Below are 20,663 nucleotides of genomic sequence, written 5' to 3' on the forward strand. Positions count from 1 at the left end.
TGTGACGAAGGGGCGGGTGGGCTCACGGACCACCAACACCTAGGGCTGGAGTCTCTGGCCAGGAAGAGTTGGGCAGAGATGGGAGCTAGAGGAATTTTGACAGGGAAATCGGCAGAGTAGGGAGGGACTGGTACAGCAGGGTGATGCCTGAGGGGACTGTTAGTGTCACCCGCCCATCTAGTCACCCTAGCTGCTGGCCCCAAAGTAACCATGGGGGAAGGCACACCAACAGGCTATGTAAGTTGCCATAATGTCTCAAAAGAACAATGAAACAGGACATATCTTATGCATGCTTCAACCCCTGTGATGACGGTGTCATCCTCTAACTACCTTGTCTTCAGCTCAGGAACCAGGTGTGGGGTTAAGCAAGCCTCATGGAGACAGAGGAACAGACTAAGATCTGGGATATCTGGGGACCGGGCTCCACCAAGTAGGAGCCACGGCTGGAGATGGTGGTAGAAGGGACCAGCAGAATGGATAAAAGCTGCCACCTCCACATTGTGACTCTCGCTAGCTTGCCTCATTGTGACCTGGCTCCCTTACCAGCTTGTAGTGATCTCGGGGGATTGGTATGAGTGCAGTGTGGGTTGGGGCCGGGGGTGGGGGTGGAGGGGGGTGGCCCAGGTGGCCCTAGGACCCCCCCCCATGGAAAACCAGCTATGGCATAACACCCTGGGATGTTGCAATCAATACCAAGAAAGCCCCCACGATGCCGAGGACGTCTTATTCCTGCTGCTGGGCCTCATCGTTCTTGTCAACATTGGCATCAATGTGACAACTATGGTCAGTGATGATTGTGGACCATCTCTGGGGGTGAAGAGGGCTGAGGGTGGGAGCCAGCTGCAGCCTACATCTCCACCTGCAGGTGCGGTCTAGACTGGGGCAGGGGCAGGGGTGGTGGTGCTGGGCGTGGAGGGCCTGGCCTTCACTCTCTGCCACTCTGCCCCAGATGTGGCATGGACTCCAGAACGCCTTAGACAAGATGATTGATTGGACTACTCGGAAAAGTAAGTGTGGCTGCTGGAGAGGTAGGGGACCCCCATCCCCGCCCCTGACAATGGCCCTAGAAACCCAGGGCCCAGTGTTCCCAACCTTGAGCTCTTCTGACAATTGCCCTGACTTCATAGACTCTTGCCTTCCCCAGATGAAATTCAGGCCAGCGAAAGTTCCCCCAGTGGTCCCCCAGACAAGGCTCAGGACGTCCACATCCACTGCATCCTGGACCCTGTGCAGGTGAAGATGGCCCGACCCACACGGTACTCCGCTTTCTCCTGCCACCGCTTCTCCAGCCATCACAGCAGCAGTCTTCGCTGTCTTCATCGCCGCCGCCGCCGCCCCCACCCCCGCCGTGGTTGCCGTCGCTGCTGCAACCACCAGCAGCAGCCGCAGAACTACAGACAAATCCCCCATAGCCGCTCAGTCTTCCATCACCCACATCGCAGCCAAAAGATGTCACAACGACACCGGGTGCCCTTCTTTGATCGGGAGGACCTGGATTCCTACCTGGAGGAGCAGGACGACCTGCCCTTCCCGTATCCCAAGTACCCACGTCGCGGCTGGGGTGGGTTTTATCAGAGAGCCGGTCTGCCCTCCAATGTGGGACTGTGGGGCCACCAGGGTGGTATCCTGGCCAGTCTGCCACCACCACCCTCTCTCTACCTGTCACCTGAGCTGCGCTGCATGCCCAAGCGTGTAGAGGCCAAGTCTGAGCTGAGGCTGCAGTCCTATGGGCCCCACGGTTCCCAGTCCCGACTATGGGGCAATGTGGAGGCTGAGCAGTGGGTCTCGTCTCCACCACCTCCCCGCCAGCTGCCCCCTAACCCATCTTGGGTCCCCAGGGGGCACAGCCCTTACCCCTCAGTGGGCCGGATACTGTATGACTCCTGGGATCAGTGGCGGCGTGGCATGGAGGGCTTTGAGCGCCCCCCTACCTTGGTGTCCCGGAACGCCCGGCCCGAGGCCCAGGGCTGCCGGGAGCACCACTCCCCACAGTCCCACCGGCGGAGTCTGCTTGGTCACACTCACGGCCAGTCCCACCGCAGCCCCCAGCCATCCACGGAACCCTTGGGCTACAGCTCCCGGGACCCCCATGAAGTGCAGCGCTGGGCAGCCGACTGGGCTGAGGCTCTGCCCGCCCGGCGTCCTCTGACTACCTCTGCCTCCCTCACGGTGTTGGGCGAGGCCTCCCACCAACGGACCCCAGCTCCAGGCTCAGTACGAATCCCCCATTCCTCCCAGCCCCGGCCCAAAGTCCAGGTTGCAGATCCTGTCCCAACCCCGACCACGTTCGTCCCACTCAGCCGGAATCCAGGGGGCAACGCCAACTATCAGGTGTACGACAGCCTGGAGCTGAAGCGGCAGGTGCAGGAGAGCGGAGCCAGGTCCAGCTCACTGCCACTGGCTTCCACCTCCTCCTCAAGGCCCTCTCTGCACAGGAGCCAGACGGGGAAACTCAACTGACCAGCAGGCGGATATGGGGCGCGGGGAAGGGCGTGGAGAGAGAAGAATAAAGGGAAACAGAGTCCCGGAAACACTGTGGTGGTCTGTTGCATGGGAGTGCCACTCCTTCGGCCAGCCTGGGTCCCTGCCCTTGGCTTCCTGAAATGAGAAACCAGTGTCCCCTTCTTGGTGCGAGGCACCCCTTGGTTTAGTGGCCATGCGGCTGCGAGCAGGCCCTCCTGGTCTGCACCATGGACTACATAGATCCTGCACTGGCTGATGACAACCACCCAGGCTCTCTATTCTCCCTGTTCCCAGAAAGGATCAGGTCTGGATTCTGAAGTCAGTGTCTCAAGTGGGGCTCTTTGGGATTTACTTAGCTCATGGTACAGGACCAGGCCGAGGCTCTGGATTCCAGCCAGGCCTCCCCCAGGGCTCTGAGGCGGAGGTCTTCCCAGTCTCTGGTGTAGTCAAGGGGTGAAGTGTTTAGGATTCTGAAATGAAACTGCAGGAGTGGCTGGGCACATGGCTCACATCTGTACAGCACTTTGGAAGGCCGAGGAGGCAGATCACTTGAGGCCAGGAGTTCGGGACCAGCCTGGCCAACATGATGAAACCCCGTCTTGGTTGGGCACAGTGGCGCATGCCTATAATCCCAGCACTTTGGGAGGCTGAGGCGGGCAGATTATGAGGTCAGGAGATTGAGACCATCCTGGCTAACACGGTGAAACCCTGTCTCTACTAAAAAAATAAAAAAAATTAGCCAAGTATGGTGGCACGCACCTGTAGTCACAGCTACTGGGGAGGCTGAGACAAGAGAATCGCTTGCCCAGGAGGCAGAGGTTGCAGTGAGCTGAGATCACACCACTGCACTCCAACCTGGGTGACAGAGAATCTATCTCAAAAAAAAGAAACCCCATCTCAGCCAGGCGCAGTGGGTCACGCCTGTAATCCCAGCACTCTGGGAGGCCGAAGTAGGTGGATCACGAGGTCAGGAGATCGAGACCATCCTGGCTAACACAGTGAAACCCCGTCTCTACTAAAAAATACAAAAAAATTAGCCGGGCATGGTGGTGGGCGCCTGTAGTCGCAGCTACTCAGGAGGCTGAGGCAGGAGAATGACGTCAACCCGGGAGGTGGAGCTTGCAGTGAGCCGAGATCGCGCCACTGCACTCCAGCCTGGGTGACAGAGTGAGACTCCATCTCAAAAAAAAAAAAAAAAAGAAGGAAAGAAACCCCATCTCTACGAAAAATACAAAGATTAGCTGGATGTCGTGGTGCATGCCTGTAGTCCCAGCTATAGCCACTCAGGAGGCTGAGCCAGAGAATCGCTTGAACCTGGAAAGTGGAGATTGCAGTGAGCCGAAATCGCACCACTGCACTCCAGCCTGGACAACAGATCGAGACTCCATCTCAAAAAAAAAAAAAAAAGAAAGGAAAGGAGGGAGGGAGGGAGGGAGAGAGGAAGGAAGGAAGGAGGGAGGGAGGGAGTGATGGAATGAGTGAATGAGTGAGTGAGTCACCCAGCAGTAGAGAACGATGGAGAAACAGGAGAGGGTCACTGGCCTCCAGACCCTGTTTGACTGTCTACACCTGGTTACTCAAACCTGGTTATCAGAGAGTTCCACCCTGGGCCCTCCTCTTCCTCGACCTTCCTCATTGTGATCCTGACCACCTGCCTCATTATGACTCAGTCCGCCCCCTCCCCAACAACAGGAGTCTTCCTCCTAGTGACTGTGTGAGGGCCGGGGGCCCAGGCAGTCCTGGGACCCCAGGCCATGGGTGAGCGAGCCTATCATGGGGCCCAGGTGTGCTCTGGCACCAACCCCAGGAAGTGCCAAGACTTAGGAGACTCGATTCTTCTTCTTCTGGGCAGCTTCATCTTGCTCAACGTGTGGATCAATGTGGTGACTCTGGTCAGGGCAGGATCTGGGTAGCAGGGTTGGGGGAGCCCTGGGGTCTTGAAGGGGCTGAGATGGGAGGGCTGTTGGGGTGTGGCCAGACAAGAGTTGGACTTAGGGGCTCACCCTGCTTCCGGACTCACCCGCCCTCCCGCTCCCCTCAGCTCTGGAAGCATCTGAAGAGCTCCTTGCGGATTCTTTTCCATCATTTTTTTCCCAAAGGTGAGTAGGCCCCTGTATGGGCTCCCAGGGATATGGGCCTGTCCCCTTTCTCCTATCCCTGGCCCAGTTCTCAGTCCCTAGGGAACCAGAGCATTGTCCCATCCTACCTCTCCCTGCAGACAAGCAACAGCAGCGGCAGCCATCCCATATGTATTCGCTCCTCCGTGGATCCCAAGAACCTGTGCTCAAAAGTCTCTTCCCGCGTCCATCATCGCCCAGGCTTCCTGCCCAGGCACGTTAGCCATCTTGACTCCTGGATACCAGACACGAATGATGAGAAGGTTTCTGCATGCTGCTGGATGCCACCTAAATGTGGACATGCCAGGGTTCCCAGGGAGTCTCCATGGGGACTGTACAAGGAGGAGATGATGGGAGTTGGGGAGGCACCTCAGGTCACAGCCTTAAAGGCTCAAGCCTCCTTGCTCTCCACGCCAGAGACATCTTCCCAGTTCCCAAAGATGAGCAAGTTGGACATGGATCCATGCCGCCTGCCCCAAGAGAGCCAGACTAAGACCCCAGACTGTGCCCCAGCCCAGGCTCCAGCTCAGGCCCAGGTCCACTCCCCAACCCACATTCCTGTGCACACCCTCACCCACCCCTGGATCCATGCCACGGCCCACACCTCTGTGCACACCACTGCCCACTCCTGGACCCACTCCAAAGCCCGCACCCCCGAGGGCACCCACTCCCAGGCCCAGGACACCTCAGCCCAGGCCCAAGCCCACACCTCAGCCCCTACCCCATCTGAGACTCCAGCCCACATCCAAGCCCATACCTCGGCCCCTACCCCAGCTCAGACTCCAGCCCATATCCAAGCTCACACCTCAGCCCCTACCCCAGCCCAGGCCTCAGCTCACACTGAAGCCCATACGTCAGCCCAGGCCCAAACCCACGCTCCACTCCACACCCCTGAGCATACTCACTCGCAGGCCCACAGCCCTGAACACACCTCAGCCCATGCCCCAGCCCATCCCCCAGCCCATGCTCCTATGCCTGCCCCAGCCCACCCCCAGACCCATGCCCTTGAGTACACCTCAGCCCATGCCCCAGCGTATATCCCAGACCACTCTCATCTAGTCTGTAGCTCGGTTCCTGTCCCAACCTCTGCCCCAGCTCCTCCCGGAACTCTTGCCCCACATAGTACTCCTGTCCTAGCTCCTACACCAGCCCCTGTCCCAGCCTCTGCCCCCGCCCCTGCCCCAGCACTGGTCATGGCCCTGACTACCACTCCTGTCCCTGATCCTGTCCCTGGCACCACCCCTGCCCCTATCATAACTCCTATACCCTCTCCCCGACCTGCCTTCGGCCATGACCTCTCCACTGGCCATGTGGTCTATGATGCCCGCAGGGCAAAGCAGAACTTCTTCCATATGTCCGGCCCCCAGAACCCTGAGTATTCAAGAAAAGACTTGGCTACCCTCTTCAGGCCCCAAGAGGGTCAGGACCTGGGGAGTTCTGGTATATCTGAGCAAACAAAGCAATGCAGTGGGGATAGTGCCAAGCTTCCTGCAGGATCCATACTGGGCTACCTGGAGTTAGGGAATATGGAATGGAAGATCTCAGATGACGCCAAAGACAAGTTCCCCCAGACCAAGACTTCCCCTTATTGCAGCTTCCATCCTTGCAGTTCTGAGAAGAACACAGACTCCCAGCCTCCAGTCTACCCCAAATTCCTTGTCTACTCCCAGGATACTGCATGTGTCAAGCCTTGCTTTCATTCTGAAACCACTGCCCAGAGCTCAGTATGCACCCTTCCTCCACCGTGCACTCTTTCCCTGCCTCTCGTTCCTCCCAGATCCTTTGTTCCTCCTCAACCCACCAACCATCAGAGGCCCTCCACCTTAATACAAACCCCTACTGTTCTTGCAACCTCCAAGTCTCCTCAGTCCATCCCCACTTCCCACTTCCCCATCCCTTCCCTGTTCGCCACCATTTCCCAACCCCTGATCCAACCCCAATGCCCTGAATGTCGTGAGAGTCTAGGCCTTACCCAACATTCTGGCCTTCAAAGGACCCCGTGCCCTTCAAAAGACTCCAGAGTTCCCAGGAATCTGGACCTTGCCCAAAACCCAGACCTCCACAAGAACCCAGGCCTTACCCCAGATCCAGGCCTCCACAAGAACCCAGGTCTTGCTCAAAATCAAGGCCTACATGATTTCCCAGGCCTTCTCCAAGATTCTTATCTATGCCAGAATCCAAGCCCTTCTCAAGACTTTGGCCTCCACAAGAATTCAGGCATTACTCAAGATACCCACCCCCAAAAGAACACAGGTCTGACTCAAGAAGCTGGTATTCTTAGGAGCCCATGTCTCACCCAACACCCTGGCCTCCACGAGAAAACACCATCTACCCAAACTTCTGATCTTCAGAGGAGTTCAGGCTTTACAGAAGACTCTGGAGTCTATAGGAATTCTGAACCAAACCAAGAGACTGTCGTCTATAAAAATCAAGATCTCTCCCAAGCAACTGATCACCAAAAGAACCTAGGCTCTTCTAAAGATTCTGGAGGTCACAAGGATACAAGCAATGTCCAAGATCCAGGAGTCTGTAGTACCCCAGGCCTTACTGAAGATTCTGGATCACGGAAGGGTCCATATGTTGCCCAAGACTCTGAAGTCAACAAGAGCTCAGGAGTTATCCAGGAATCTTGTCTCCGCAAGAGCCCAGGCCTTGTCCAAACCTCTGGCCTCCCAAAGTGCTCAGGCCTTACCCAAGACTCAGGAGACTACAAGAATCCAGGACTTATCCAAGATTGGGGTGGCCACAAAGTTAAAGGCCTTACTCAAGATTCCAACCTCCCAAGCCTTACCCAAGCCACTAAAGATGAAAGAAGATTTAGCCCTCCCCAAGATGTTGGAGTTTACAGGAGCTCAGAACATAGGCAAGACTCTAATCTCCACAAGTGCCCAGGAATTAATCAAGATCCTGGCCCTCATAAAGACCCAGCCCTTGTCCAAGACTCTGGCCTCCCCAAGATTTCAGGCCTTACCCAGGAATCTGGCCCCTACAAGAACTCATGCCTCATCCCAGATCCTGGCCTCCACAAGAACCCAAGCCCTGTTCTAGGTTCTGATTCTGTCCAGCTTTTATCCCCACTTCAGACCCCAAAGTCCACACTGTGCCTGATGAAGTCATTTGTGCCTGAGAAGGCTGCTCAGAAGGAGGACGCACAGCGGCACGTCCTCTGGGCTCCTGTCCAACTCAATCAGAACTCCTTCTCTTCCAAGGTCCAAGTGGTCTCCAGTGACCTGCAGACCTTCTCAGAGGTACCTGTATTAATTGAGCTGCAGTCATCCTCCCGGCGGGCAGGCAGCCAGCACGGGGTGGACCGCCCTGTGGATCCAGTTCCTTCAGGCTACCAGAACTATCGTCAGATGTCTATGCCTTCCCAAATCAACTGGAAGTCCCACTGCCCCGGACCAGGCACCCGGGCAGGGCATGTGGTTTTTGATGCCCGTGAGAGACAGTTGGCAGTGGGCAATGACAAGTGTGAAGCTCTGTCTCCTAGGCGCCTTCGTCAAGAGGCACCCAGCAACTCAGGGGAAACCATCAAGGAGTGGGGATATCAGAATGTGATGAGAACCTTGGACAAAGAGGGGACAAAAGTGCATCAGGAATAAAAAGGCGAGAGAAATGTTCTGTGTTTGTTTGAGGACATCCACCCCAGCCCATCCCTGATGCTGGCCACTCACAGAGCTGATGAGAACAGGTCCCTGTTTCTCCTCCGTAGCTGCATAGCTAAGCCCATTATCCTCAAGGCCCTAGAGCTGCTCTGTCCCATACACTAGCCTTTAGCCAAATGTGGCTATTAAAATGTATATTAGGCCTGGTGCAGTGGCTCACACCTGTAATCCTAGCACTTTGGGAGGCCGAGGTGGGCGGATCACAAGGTCAGGAGTTCGAGACCAGCTTGGCCAACATGGTGAAACCCCGTCTCTATCAAAAATACAAAAATTAGCCGGGCATGGTGGTGCACGCATGTAATCCCAGCTACTCGGGAGGCTGAGGCAGGGAGAATCGCTTGAACCTGGGAGGCGGAGGTTGTGGTGAGCCGAGATTGTGCCATTGCACTCCAGCCTCCATGACACAGCAAGACTCTGTCTCAAAAAAAAAAAAAAATAGTAGATGTTTCTGCAGAACAGAATTTTAAATTTTGTTTAATTTTAATTTATATTTCCTTTTTTTTCTTTTTTTTTTTTGAGACAGAGTCTTGCTCTGTCACCCAGGCTGGAGTGCAGTGGCGTGATCTTGGTTCACTGCAACCTCCGCCTCCCAGGTTCAAGCAAGCGATTCTCCTGCCTCAGCCTCCTGAGTAGCTGGGATTACATGTGTGCACCACCACACCCAACTAATTTTTGTATTTTTAGTAGAGATGGGGGTTTCACCATGTTGGCCAGGCTGGTCTCGAACTCCCGACCTCGAGTGATCCGCCGCCTCGGCCTCCCAAAGTGCTGGGATTACAGGCGTGAGCCACTGCGCCCGGCCACATTATCTATGTTTCAAGTACTCAACAGCGACAGGTGGCTGGTGGCTACTGTATTAGACAGGACCAACTCAGGACCTTGCTATCGTCACAGAAAATTATATTGGAGAGCCATGCTTTAGAGTCTAGAGGAACTAGGCCCTGCACTCCAGCCAGGGGGACAGAGCGAGACTCCGTCTCAAAAAAAAAAAAGTAGAGTCTAGATGAACTATTCCTTGTCACCCATTCTTAACATCTTCAAGGCTCCCATGAGTCCAGAGAACTTAGTTCTTTTTAGAGTGCCTCGGAAGCCACCCTCTGGGGAGGAGGTGAGATGCAGGGATGTCTGATGCCTGGTTACTCCAGACTATGAGAAAGAGCCCAGTCTCCAGTTCTCCTGATCTGGTCTCTTGGGTCACAGCCAGATGTGTGTGTATGGGAACCTACTTGCGCAGTTCTGGGCTGCTTTGCTGCTCTCGGTTCTCCCAGGGACCCCAGCTCTGGTTGCTGAGGGAGAAAAGCTCTCTGTCAGTGGCTAGGAACCCCTGAGGTCTGGGCTTCCCAAACTGATCTCTAGAGTTGGGGAGTCTCTTCTTTTACAGGCCTCTAATTTTCCTAGGTGTCCCTCCTCCTTAATTTTCTTATCCATGGACTTAGGCCTATCCCGTCCTGGAGACAGACCAAGGGCAGAAAGAATGTAAGAAGTCCAGGCCGGGCACAGTGGCTCATGCCTGTAATCCCAGCACTTTGGCAGACTGAGGCGGGAGGATCATCTGAGGTCAGGAGTTCGAGACCAGCCAGGCCAACATGGTGAAACTCTGTCTCTACTAAAAATACAAAAAATTAGTCAGGTGTGGTGGCAGGCACCTGTAATCCCAGCTACTCGGGAGGCTGAGGCAGGAGAATCGCTTGAACCCGGGAGGCAGAGGTTGCAGTGAGTGGAGATCACGCCACAGCACTCCAGTCTGGGTGACAGTGTGAGACTCCGTCTCAAAAACAAAACAAAACAAGACTTTGAGATCCCTGCCATGACTCAGGTAGCAGTGACCTGAGGTGGGCATCACTAACATGTATGTCTCTTCTATGAGTCAAACGTCCATTTCTGGGTCACTATCTGTGTGCTCCTGCCTAACACTACCACCTTTGGGATTCCAAGATGCACCCCCCACCCCACCCAGTCAGGGAACCCCTTTCCAGCACCTCCCTGGCTCAGCTGTGCAACTTTTCTAGGCGGTACTCTCCTCATCCCCAAAATGAGGAAGTTATAATTACATGGAAAAACTCTAGTAGATCTAAGTGACCAGGGCTCCTGTATCACACAGGGATGCAGGGGTCCCTATCTCTCCCCAGGCCCTAGAGTGTGTCCCTCATTACTTTTTTTTTTTTTTTTTTTGAGATGGAGTTTTGCTCTTATCGCCCAGGCCGGAGTGCAATGGCACGATCTCAGCTCACTGTACCCTCTGCCTCCTGGGTTCAAGTGATTCTCCTGCCTCAGCCTCCCGAGTAGCTGAGATTACAGGCATCCACCACCACGCCCGGTTAACTTTTGTATTTTTAGTAGAGACAGAGTTTCGCCACGTTGGCCAGGCTGGCCTTGAACTCCTGACCTCAGGTGATCCACCTGCCTCAGTCTGCCAAAGTGCTGGGATTACAGGTGTGAACCACCGCACCCGGCCCATCCCTCATTATTGTTTGCGACTCAGAGCCATCCTATTACCGGTCTCAAACCCCAAGGAATGTTTGAGTGGGGTTGACATGGGCATGAAAAGAGACAGAATAATCTATCTCCAGAGGAACTACAACTTCCATCAGGCACTACTTCAGCCGAACAGGAAAGGATGTGGGGGCGTGGCTCCTACGCCCTAGTAGAGCGGGAAACTACAACTCCCAGGATAACGCGGGATCTCAGCAGGGCTAAAGGAGTGACTGAGCTCTGACTGGCGACCCGACCCGGCAGAAACCACCCTGACAGCCTCCAGAAAGGGGCGTGGCCGAAAATGTAGGGGCGTGGCCAGGTGGGCATCAGGAAGAAGTAACCTGTTGAATCTATTTCTCCTCCCCACCCTTACTGCTTCCCATAAGGGGGAAGCCGCTGACCAATAAGCCTCTTCCAAAAAAGAAGTAAAGGGAGGTAGACAAGGGGCGGTGGCGGAGCCTGGCTACTGCGTTCCGTGGGAGGCGCAACAGTTACTTTCTACCTGCTGAGTTCGGTGAACCAGTTCATGCGGGCGGGGAACTGCATATGAGAAAAGGGCCAGGATAGGGGAGGTATTTATTTGTTCATTTTGAGGACTAAATTTAGAATCCATCATCTACAGACCCATTTGTAGCTTGTGTCTGGGGCACTCTCTCTGCCTCAGAAAGAGGGAAGAACGGGGACGACTTTTTGGCAGCAAAGGAAAGGCCCGTCTAGGCCACCTCCCTTCCGTGTTTTCCCTAGCCCAAAACGATAGAACCGCATGGCTTCCGCGGTCTGGGGGAGTGCCCCCTGGTGGGGCCCGCCGCCCCCGGCCCCAGCTCGGCCGCTCACGGACATCGACTTCTGCTCCGGGGCGCAGCTGCAGGAATTGACCCAGCTGATCCAGGAGCTGGGTGTGCAGGAGAGCTGGAGTGACGGGCCCAAGCCCGGAGCCGATCTCCTCCGGGCCAAGGACTTTGTCTTCTCTTTGCTTGGTAAGTAACCCTACTTGCCTTTGGGAACTCACAGCTCTCAGCCTCACTACGCCCCCGCCCCCGCCCCGGCTTTGGGCGACACCCTCACGATCCGTTCCCTTTTTTTAGGTCTAGTTCACCGCCGGGACCCTCGCTTTCCTCCCCAGGCAGAGCTCTTGCTGCTTCGTGGTGGGATTCGCGAGGGCTCCCTGGATCTGGGGCATGCACCCCTGGGTCCCTACGCCCGAGGACCTCACTACGATGCCGGCTTCACACTCCTAGTGCCCATGTTTTCACTGGACGGCACTGAACTGCAACTGGACCTGGAATCCTGTTACGCACAGGTCTGCCTCCCAGAGCTGGTGTGCGGAACCCCCATCCGGGAAATGTGGCAGGATTGCTTAGGACCCCCAGTCCCAGGAGCACGTGATTCGATCCACCGAACGGAGAGCGAAGAAAGTTCCAAGGACTGGCAAAGCTCTGTAGACCAGCCGCACAGCTACGTCACTGAGCACGAGGCGCCAGTGTCTTTGGAAAAATCACCTAGTGACGTTTCATCGTCCGAGTTGCCTCAGCATGACGTAGTCGACCTTGGCTCTACCGCGCCTTTGAAAACACTGAGTAGTGACGTCACCAAGGCAGACGTCGAAAGCCCAGTCCCAAAGCCGTCCGAGGCTCGGGAAGCGTGGCCCACATTATGTCCCTCCCAGGTGGCTGCCTGGTTCTTTGCTACGCTGGCGGCGGTCGCCGAGTCTCTGATCCCTGTCCCGGGTGCTCCGCGTCTGGTGCACGCAGCTCGCCACGCGGGTTTCACCACCGTCCTCCTGGCTACCCCTGATCCCCCTCGCCGCCTCCTGCTCTTCGACCTGATCCCAGTGGTATCCGTGGCCGGCTGGCCCGAGGGGGCTCGGAGCCACTCATGGGCTGGTCCTCTGGCCTCTGAGTCGGCTTCCTTCTACCTGGTGCCCGGTGGCGGCACCGAGCGACCGTGCGCCTCCGCCTGGCAGCTCTGTTTCGCCCGCCAGGAGCTGGCGCTCAAAGCGCGCATACCAGTGCCGCTGCTACAGGCGCACGCGGCGGCCCAGGCGCTACTGCGCCCGCTGGTGGCCGGGACCCGGGCAGCGGCGCCCTACCTCCTGAGGACGCTGCTGTACTGGGCGTGCGAGCGGCTGCCCGCGCTCTACCTGGCGCGGCCAGAAAATGCGGGCGCCTGCTGCCTCGGGCTGCTAGACGAGCTGAGCCGAGTGCTCGAGGCCGGGACTTTGCCTCACTATTTTCTGAACGGCCGAGAGCTCCGTACCGGGGACTGCTCCGCTGCGCTGCTCGGAGAATTGGCCCGGCTCCGTGGGGACCCTGCCCGGGCCCTCCGTGCCGCGGTGGAGGAGGCCAAGGTGGCCCGCAAAGGGGGTGGTTTGGCGGGCGTGGGGGGCGGGGCCCATTAAAGACGCTGTTCCTACCAGTGGAAAGTGCCTCTGAGGGCGAGCGAGACGTGGGGGGCACAGCTTGCCCCTCGCCTGGGGAACTGTGTGCCCTGGGCCTGAAGCCCCCCTTCTGGAAGGCCTCCCTGTTGGTTGCTCCTCTAGGACCACCCGCCTGCCGCGGCACAGGTTGCCGCATTCCAGCCTCGCTACTCTCCACATCTGTGGCCAGCACTCCGCCCAGGGGCAGCTTCCAGAAACCGTCTGTCCCCAGTTCTTTTGGTCATTTCTCTTAAGGGTCAATAGAAATGGGAAAAACATATTTGCTGACCAAACGCGGAAAGGAGTTATGGAGACCAGGGTCTGATCAATTTGGCTCACACACAAAGGCAGAGAGATATGAAGGAGGCCGGATTTCGCCCGAGGCTGGATCTCACCACCACCCCTCCTCCATCTCTCCAGTTCTTCCCCCACTTTCCTCGTGCTGTTCTGTCCTCGCTAACATCCCGGCCAGTAGGGTCCCTCTCCATTCTCCCAGCGTCCGCCATTCCATCTCCCTTGGGCCCAACCTCTCCTTCCTATCCAGAGGTGCGTTCGAGAGGCCTTCTTGTCCCTCCTTTTCTGAAGGCTGAGACGTGCGGCCTTGCCTCGGCTTTGCCTGCTTGTAAGACACAGTCCGCACTCTCTACCTCCAAGGAACCCCGGGGTTCCTCCTGCCCGGCTTCACCCTCCTATTTCCCAGCGTCTCCGCCCCCTGCCCCGCCCCCGGGCCGGCTCTCCGAGGAGGGGGAACTGCTGTCGCCGCCGCCGCCGCCTCAGCTTCCCACAGCCGCTGCCGCTGCCGCCGCTGCCGCCGCTCTGCCTGGTCCAGCCACCGGCCCAGTGCTCTGACTTCGCCGGACCGGGGAGCTCTGCAGAGACACCCTCACTCCTTCCCGAGGGTCCGGGACGCCTAGCCGGGCGTGGGGGGAAGCTCCGTTTGCGGGGGACAGGGAGGGAGGAGCCTGGAGCCGAAGCCAGCGCCACCCGTCGCCGGATCAACAGGACAGGACAGGTTGAGGGGCGTCGGGGAAAGGAAGAGGGGGTGCTATAGGCAATCCCGGGGAGGACGAGGAAGCCCTGTCGCAGGAAGCTGTGATCCGCTCTGACTTGTAGGGGGCCTGTTCACATTTGGGGACTGGTGACAACGTGGGTGCACTCCTCTCTCGGGGGGACTGGTTAGATTGGAGGGCGTGGGATCTAAACAGCACCAGCTGTCCCCAAGAAAATTTAAGGGGCAGCCAGGGGAGAAAAAAAACAAACACGGATGCTCCTCATGTTGAGGTGGCGGAAGGCCCTCCAGACAACTACCTGGTGTATCTACTAGGAAGGGTGGATTTGGAGGTGACTTCAAAAGGAGCGGAGGGTGTGAAGGTGAAGAAAGGGTCTTGGCCGCTAGAATTCTATGCTACTAGACATGGGGGTGACTTGGTGAAAAAGCTGTTATCCAGCCAGAGGGTCTGGGAGCCCCGTCTTACTGAATCTGGGCAACCTGGATATTCTGAGACATATTTTGGGGAGAGTTCAGTGAAAAAAGTGGGGGATCCCCTCCATTTAGAGTGTAGCAAAGGAAAAACACCAAGGTTGGCTTCCTTCCTGACACTGGCAGTGCCCCAGTAGGGGTGGGATGAGCGAATATCCCCAAAGCGAAAGTCCCACACCCTGTAGATTACAAGAGTGGATTTGGTAGGAGTGTGCCCCAAAATACAGTGGAAAGGTGCCTGGAGATATTTTAACCACGTCTTGGAAATTTGGGTGGTCTTGGTTTTGGGATAGGTGAAGTGGGGACAGACACTGGAGAGGAGGGAAAGGGGACATTTTCAGTAGGAGACAAAACTCGAGGGCCTGGGATCCACTGAGGAGTAGTACATAGGCTGCTGGATCTGGTGGAGCCAGTACTGGGCCCAAGGGTGGCAACTGGCTGCTGTGGAGGGGCTTACGTGGGGGGGGGGGTTCTGGGGCTTATCCTCAGGTCCTGTGGGTGGGGCAGCGAGTCGGGGCCTGAGCGTCAAGAGCATGCCCTAGTGAGCGGGCTGGAGCCCAGCGCGCTCCTGGCGCCGGCCGGTTTGGGGGTGTCTCCTCCCGGGGCGCCATGGCGGCGCTGGCCAGTAGCCTGATCCGGCAGAAGCGGGAGGTCCGCGAGCCCGGGGGCAGCCGGCCGGTGTCGGCACAGCGGCGCGTGTGTCCCCGCGGCACCAAGTCCCTTTGCCAGAAGCAGCTCCTCATCCTGCTGTCCAAGGTGCGACTGTGCGGGGGGCGGCCCGCGCGGCCGGACCGCGGCCCGGGTGAGTGCGGCTGGGGCGGGGTCTCCCGGCCAGAGGTTTCTCTGCCTGGGAGATTGAGGCCAGGGACTCTGAAGGAAAGGGCCTGGCTGAGGGGCTCCTCGGAAGTGGAAGGGGGTGGGCCAGGACGACAAAGTCCCTGCCAGACTGTGCCTCAGTTTCCCTTATCTTTAGTCCATAACCCGGAGTCTCCTTATTTTCGAGGTCAAGGGGAAGGCTTGAGGGGCTAAGTCTAGCTCCCCGAAAGCCTCGGAGTTCCTGCTCGTCCCCCCTTCCTAACACAGCAGTCCCCACCCCCATCGTCCTCCGCCTACGTGCAGGTTCTCGCGATTCTTTCAATCTGGAGCGGAGAAGCCTGGGGGTTTCCAGACGCCTGGGTCACCCCAAGGGTTTCTGAAGCTCCAGCAGCACGCCCCCCCAGCACCTGCCCGCCCCGGTTCTCCCGCTCCTCCACGCCTGGACTCGGTTCCTCCTGGTCGAGCTCTCCTGGCTCCGAGCCAATCTCCCCAGCTCTCCCTCGGGTGTCCTTGCAGCTACCTCGCCGGCCAGCCCTCTATGCGCCCTCCTCCCGTGACCTGTGCTTCAAGAACGGAGCTGGGCACCCCCTCCCTTAACCCCCGCGCCACTCCGAAATCGGGTCCCGTAGGCTCAGGGGACCCTACGCTGGGAGGAACTCAGATACAGTTCACGGCTAGAGATGGGCGCAGACTCTTGGGGGTCGTACCACCTACAAGGGGGGACAGGGAGGTCGGCAGAGAGCAAGCGATGGGGGAGGAGAGTTGTGAGAGTTAGAGTGTGGTCCCCGTCCAGGTGCGACAGTCAGGGAGTCCCTCTGGCCCTGCTCCCGCCCGCTCCCAACTCCCTTAAGGGTAGCCCCCTCGCGCCCTCCTCCCCGCGCCACCGGCTGCCCATAGTGGTACAATCCGCAGCCCACCCTCTGAGTGGGACCGGGCCCCCACGTGACTCAGCCTGCCTCTCCATCTCCTCAGCTCCCACCCCCCCATATCCTTGGTTATGTCCCCCTTACCCCAGGCGGGTTACCTGGCCGAAAGGGAGAGGCTGAGCCTCAGGGAGAGCTGGGCCCCCGCAAGCCAGCAGACAGACAGACAGACAAACAGACGGGTCAGTGTCAGACAGGCCGGCGCTGGGCCAAGGCAATGCTCTCGCCAAGCTAGCGGCAGCCGCAGCAGGTGCTGAGTCAGCGTCAGACCCAGTCCCACCCCCACCCCTGAGGGAGAGCCCCTATCCTGTGGTCAATTTGCTGCTGCCACCGTCCCCCACCTTCGCAAACACGCTGCCCCTTCAGTACCCCTGCTGGTCTCCCTCTGTCCCTACCTTTTGATATATCTCTCCCCTCCCTCCTCCCCCACTCCTCCCCGCTTCTGGTTAAGCTGTAGGGTAGGAATTAAGCCATTTAAATAAATTTCAATAAATTACACTGAAAGCTCCTGGTTATAGGAAACAGAAGGGACCCACACCAGCTTTCCCAGGAGTGAAAGGGAGGTGGGAGAGAGCGTGCTTGGAGGGTAAGAGAGCTAGGGCCCTGGGACCCTCTTCCTTCCTTTCATTCTCCTTGCATCCTCTGATCCTGCCAAGTGTAGGAATGTTTCTGGGAACAGAGATGTCATTTTCAAAGATGAATGTCTCTCTCTCCAGAGCCTCAGCTCAAAGGCATCGTCACCAAACTGTTCTGCCGCCAGGGTTTCTACCTCCAGGCGAATCCCGACGGAAGTATCCAGGGCACCCCAGAGGATACCAGCTCCTTCAGTGAGAGGGGAAGCTGGCCACCGGGTGGGAAGGGGGAGAATGGGGACAGCAGATGACAATCCTATTCCCTCTTCAGCTTCTGTTGCCATTGGTCCGTCTTCCTGACCCCTAAGGGAAAAAGCGGAGCTGGGATGAGGGGAGCTCAGGTGAGGGTCAAAGGCCTGGGTATTGATGCTCCCTCTCTCCACCCCAGCCCACTTCAACCTGATCCCTGTAGGCCTCCGTGTGGTCACCATCCAGAGCGCCAAGCTGGGTCACTACATGGCCATGAATGCTGAGGGACTGCTCTATAGTTCGGTGAGACAATGAGGCTGAGTGGCCTGGGGAATACTGGGAACTCCCCTTCCTCAATTTGTCCCTTGAGGGAATGACAGTCTTCCTCAACTACAGACATTTTGCCCGGGACTCCTCCCTCCAGCTTTTGCTCATGGCCTGTCATCACTGCCTGTCCTGGACCAAGTCCTCTAGGGTCTCTCCAATGCCCACTCCTTGCACACCCCCAACACAGCCCCAGGCTCTTTGAATGTCCAACTCTTTCTGCCTTTTAGGGCCTCTACTTCTCATCCCATCTCCTCCAGATTTTGTCATTACTCACTTCCCTAGAGTCATCCAGGATAGGGGATAGTGAGAAACTGGGAATACAGTGGAGAGAAGGAATCTTATTCCAAGACCCCTAAAAGTCTAGTTCTTTAAAAAAAAAAAAATAGTAACAGGGTCTTGCTGTACTGGCCAGGCTGGTCTCGAACTCCTGACCTGAGCTGATCCACCCGCCTCGGCCTGCCAAAGTGTTGGGATTACAGGCATGAGCCACTGCGCTTGGCCCAGAGCCTAGTTCTTAGTCCCTCAGGGGCCCACCAGGCCTCTTCCTTGTCCTCCCTTTGCTCCCAGGTCCTACATGGACTCAGAAGTTGCCCTCCCCCTCCCCCAAAAAACATATGGATTATATCTATCTATCCTGGCTTGTGCTTTCTATGAGCTCCCTTCTGCCCAGTGATGTGTCTTTTTATCTCTCTGTCTTTGTGTGCCTTTCTGGGTCTTTGTCTCCTTAGCCGCATTTCACAGCTGAGTGTCGCTTTAAGGAGTGTGTCTTTGAGAATTACTACGTCCTGTACGCCTCTGCTCTCTACCGCCAGCGTCGTTCTGGCCGGGCCTGGTACCTCGGCCTGGACAAGGAGGGCCAGGTCATGAAGGGAAACCGAGTTAAGAAGACCAAGGCAGCTGCCCACTTTCTGCCTAAGCTCATGGAGGGTGGGTATAGACTCAAGAAAATGTGGACCACAGGAGAGGGTATTGACCTTGATATAGATATTTAGGGGCAGACAGCTCAGGCTACAAGTGATAAGAGGACCCTGTTATGACAGATCAAGCCAGGAAGGCTTTGCCCTTTGGGGGTTTGGGGTGCTCTCCTCCTGTGGGTTGGGGTTCTGGGAGGGTGAATGTACGGGAAGGGAGCCCTTTCAGAGCACTGGTTCTGCCTGGTCCCTCTGTGCCTAACTCTCCTTCCCTGCTCCTCTTTTTCTCCCCTTCACAGTGGCCGTGTACCGGGAGCCTTCTCTCCACAGTGTCCCCGAGGCCTCCCCTTCCAGTCCCCCTGCCCCCTGAAATGTAGTCCCTGGACTGGAGGTTCCCTGCACTCCCAGTGAGCCAGCCACCACCACAACCTGTCTCCCAGTCCTGCTGTCACCCTTGCTGCCACACACATGCCCTGAGCAGCCAGGTCCCACCAGGTGCTCTACCCTGAGGGAGCCTAGGGGCTGGCTGTGACTTCTGAGGCTGCTGAGACCCTTAGATCCTTGGGCCTAGGAGGGAGTCAGAGAGGGGGATGTCTGAAGATGGTCCTGGCTGATCACTTCTTTCTTTCCACACTCACACAACGCCACTGCCTTTTCCTGAGATGGCGCTGGGAGTTCCCAAATGGACAGCCAGGGCGCAAACATTTCCCACGCCGGCTCAGCCAGTTCCTGGAGTCCCGTGCCCATTTTCGTTGCCACTGAGCCATTTCTAGATTCACTGAAGCTCAGGATTCATGTGTCCTTCTTTCCCTGCTCTACCTTCTGCCTTGGTCTGGACACATTCGGGAACACTGGACACCCTAGCCAGGGCCACTTCTGCACTAGGGCTCTGTGCTGGAACCCAGGCATGCTGCCAGCCTTTGCTCTGGATCCATCAGGCTTCTGTCCTTGACTCAGATGGATCCCTGGTTTCCAAGTAGAAAGAGGCTAGATTTGAGCCTTGTCTAGCTGTTGGCCTTGGCCTGAACTGGAACCAGTCTCAGATGACCACGGGTTTAACCTTCTTATCCCAGAGACACCCAATTCTAGTGCTTTATGGAGCTATACTTCCTCCTGAATCCCAGCTCTAGGACATAGATCATGACTCTCAGCCCTTTTACCCAGGATGGAGCGGGGGCCTGTATAGCCATATTATTGCTCTCAGTAAGTTCTGGCCCCACCCTCCCACCTTCTTGAGTGATGAGTTCTGGAAAAGACCCAGCTATGATTCATAAAAACAGTTCTGGATGAATCAAGAACCACTTCTTGTTTTTCCTAGATAATTCTCTAAAAATATGATTCTTCCATATAGAATGCTAAGCTTATTTTTACATGCAGTTTCTAGCTACTTCAACCAGATGAGGTCGTGCCAGGGAGACAGAGTCTGGAGAAGGGCAGAGGAATTTTGGAAAGATCCCTGGCTCATAGTAGGGAAAGCTGGGATGGGGGAGGGGTCAAAATGATGGCATGATTGAACCTGCCTCTGTGTTGGGTGGATATGAATACTTAGCTACCTCAGCAGGAATTCCTTCCAGGTCCCCTTTAAAGCTGAGGTCCTTAAAGTAATGTGTCCTGAATAAAAAGGACAAATGGATACAGCCTTGACCCTCCCAGTGAGGAGACCCCAATTCAGCAATAAGTCTCACCCTTCTCCCCTATAGGTCAGGCCAAGGAGGGTGAAGGCCTCTTGCACTCCAGACCTCATATGCCCCGACAGCTTCTAATTGGATAGAACTTGCTTTACCTTACAGCTTAGAACCTTAGCTAAGTTTTAGATACCCAAAAAGGTCCTGTCTAGATTTTTTCAGAAAAACATGGAGCGCTAGGGGCAGCCTGGAAAAAACTGGGAACCTGCTAGTGAACTAGGAGGGAGACTCCCATAGCCTCAGATTTGGATAGGGTAGGCTGAGGGGGCCCTAAGGGAGGGATTAGGGCTCCAAGGCAGGTCACTTTTCCTTAGGCTGTTCTACTTCTGGCTTGTTGCAAGAGAAGTAGATGTCCCCTCACCCACACAAACCCCGCTCAGGCTCCACCCAACTCCTGGAACTGCTCCCAGGGGATTGGGTCTCCACTCCACGCTTTCTCAATTAAAGACGATGTATACAACTAAAGTGCTATCTGTCATCTGTTGGTGGCGGGCTTGGCAGTTGCTGGAAGCAGGATCAAGTCCCAGGGGCGGGGCGGGTGGGCTGGCGGCTGCCCCCAGCAAC

The 20,663-nt window shown here is 56.7% G+C and overlaps 4 protein-coding genes across 4 annotated transcripts; all 4 read left to right on the forward strand.

The window, feature by feature from the left end:
• The first annotated feature begins 580 nt into the window (after positions 1 to 580).
• Positions 581 to 2,531, forward strand: SPEM2 (SPEM family member 2). The gene is made up of 3 exons (XM_010362345.2): positions 581 to 783; positions 950 to 1,007; positions 1,145 to 2,531. The coding sequence occupies exons 1-3, from the start codon at positions 646 to 648 to the stop codon at positions 2,458 to 2,460; spliced, it is 1,512 nt and encodes a 503-aa protein (XP_010360647.1). The 5' UTR covers positions 581 to 645; the 3' UTR covers positions 2,461 to 2,531.
• Positions 2,532 to 4,217: 1,686 nt separating this feature from the next.
• On the forward strand, positions 4,218 to 8,138 carry SPEM3 (SPEM family member 3). Its single transcript, XM_030923967.1, is given in 4 exon segments — positions 4,218 to 4,355; positions 4,505 to 4,562; positions 4,782 to 8,101; positions 8,103 to 8,138. Coding segments are annotated over 4 exon segments (3,552 nt in total).
• Positions 8,139 to 11,044: 2,906 nt separating this feature from the next.
• TMEM102 (transmembrane protein 102) lies at positions 11,045 to 13,142 on the forward strand. Its single transcript, XM_010362347.2, has 2 exons — positions 11,045 to 11,697; positions 11,806 to 13,142. Exons 1-2 carry the CDS (start codon positions 11,484 to 11,486, stop codon positions 13,116 to 13,118), a joined length of 1,527 nt encoding a protein of 508 aa, XP_010360649.1. The 5' UTR covers positions 11,045 to 11,483; the 3' UTR covers positions 13,119 to 13,142.
• Positions 13,143 to 13,913: 771 nt separating this feature from the next.
• Positions 13,914 to 20,561, forward strand: FGF11 (fibroblast growth factor 11). Its single transcript, XM_010362348.2, has 5 exons — positions 13,914 to 15,418; positions 17,072 to 17,182; positions 17,376 to 17,479; positions 18,232 to 18,430; positions 18,714 to 20,561. Exons 1-5 carry the CDS (start codon positions 15,226 to 15,228, stop codon positions 18,782 to 18,784), a joined length of 678 nt encoding a protein of 225 aa, XP_010360650.1. The 5' UTR covers positions 13,914 to 15,225; the 3' UTR covers positions 18,785 to 20,561.
• The last annotated feature ends 102 nt before the right edge of the window (positions 20,562 to 20,663 follow it).

Source organism: Rhinopithecus roxellana, chromosome 19 (assembly GCF_007565055.1).
Source record: "Rhinopithecus roxellana isolate Shanxi Qingling chromosome 19, ASM756505v1, whole genome shotgun sequence".
Lineage (NCBI taxonomy): Eukaryota > Metazoa > Chordata > Mammalia > Primates > Cercopithecidae > Rhinopithecus > Rhinopithecus roxellana.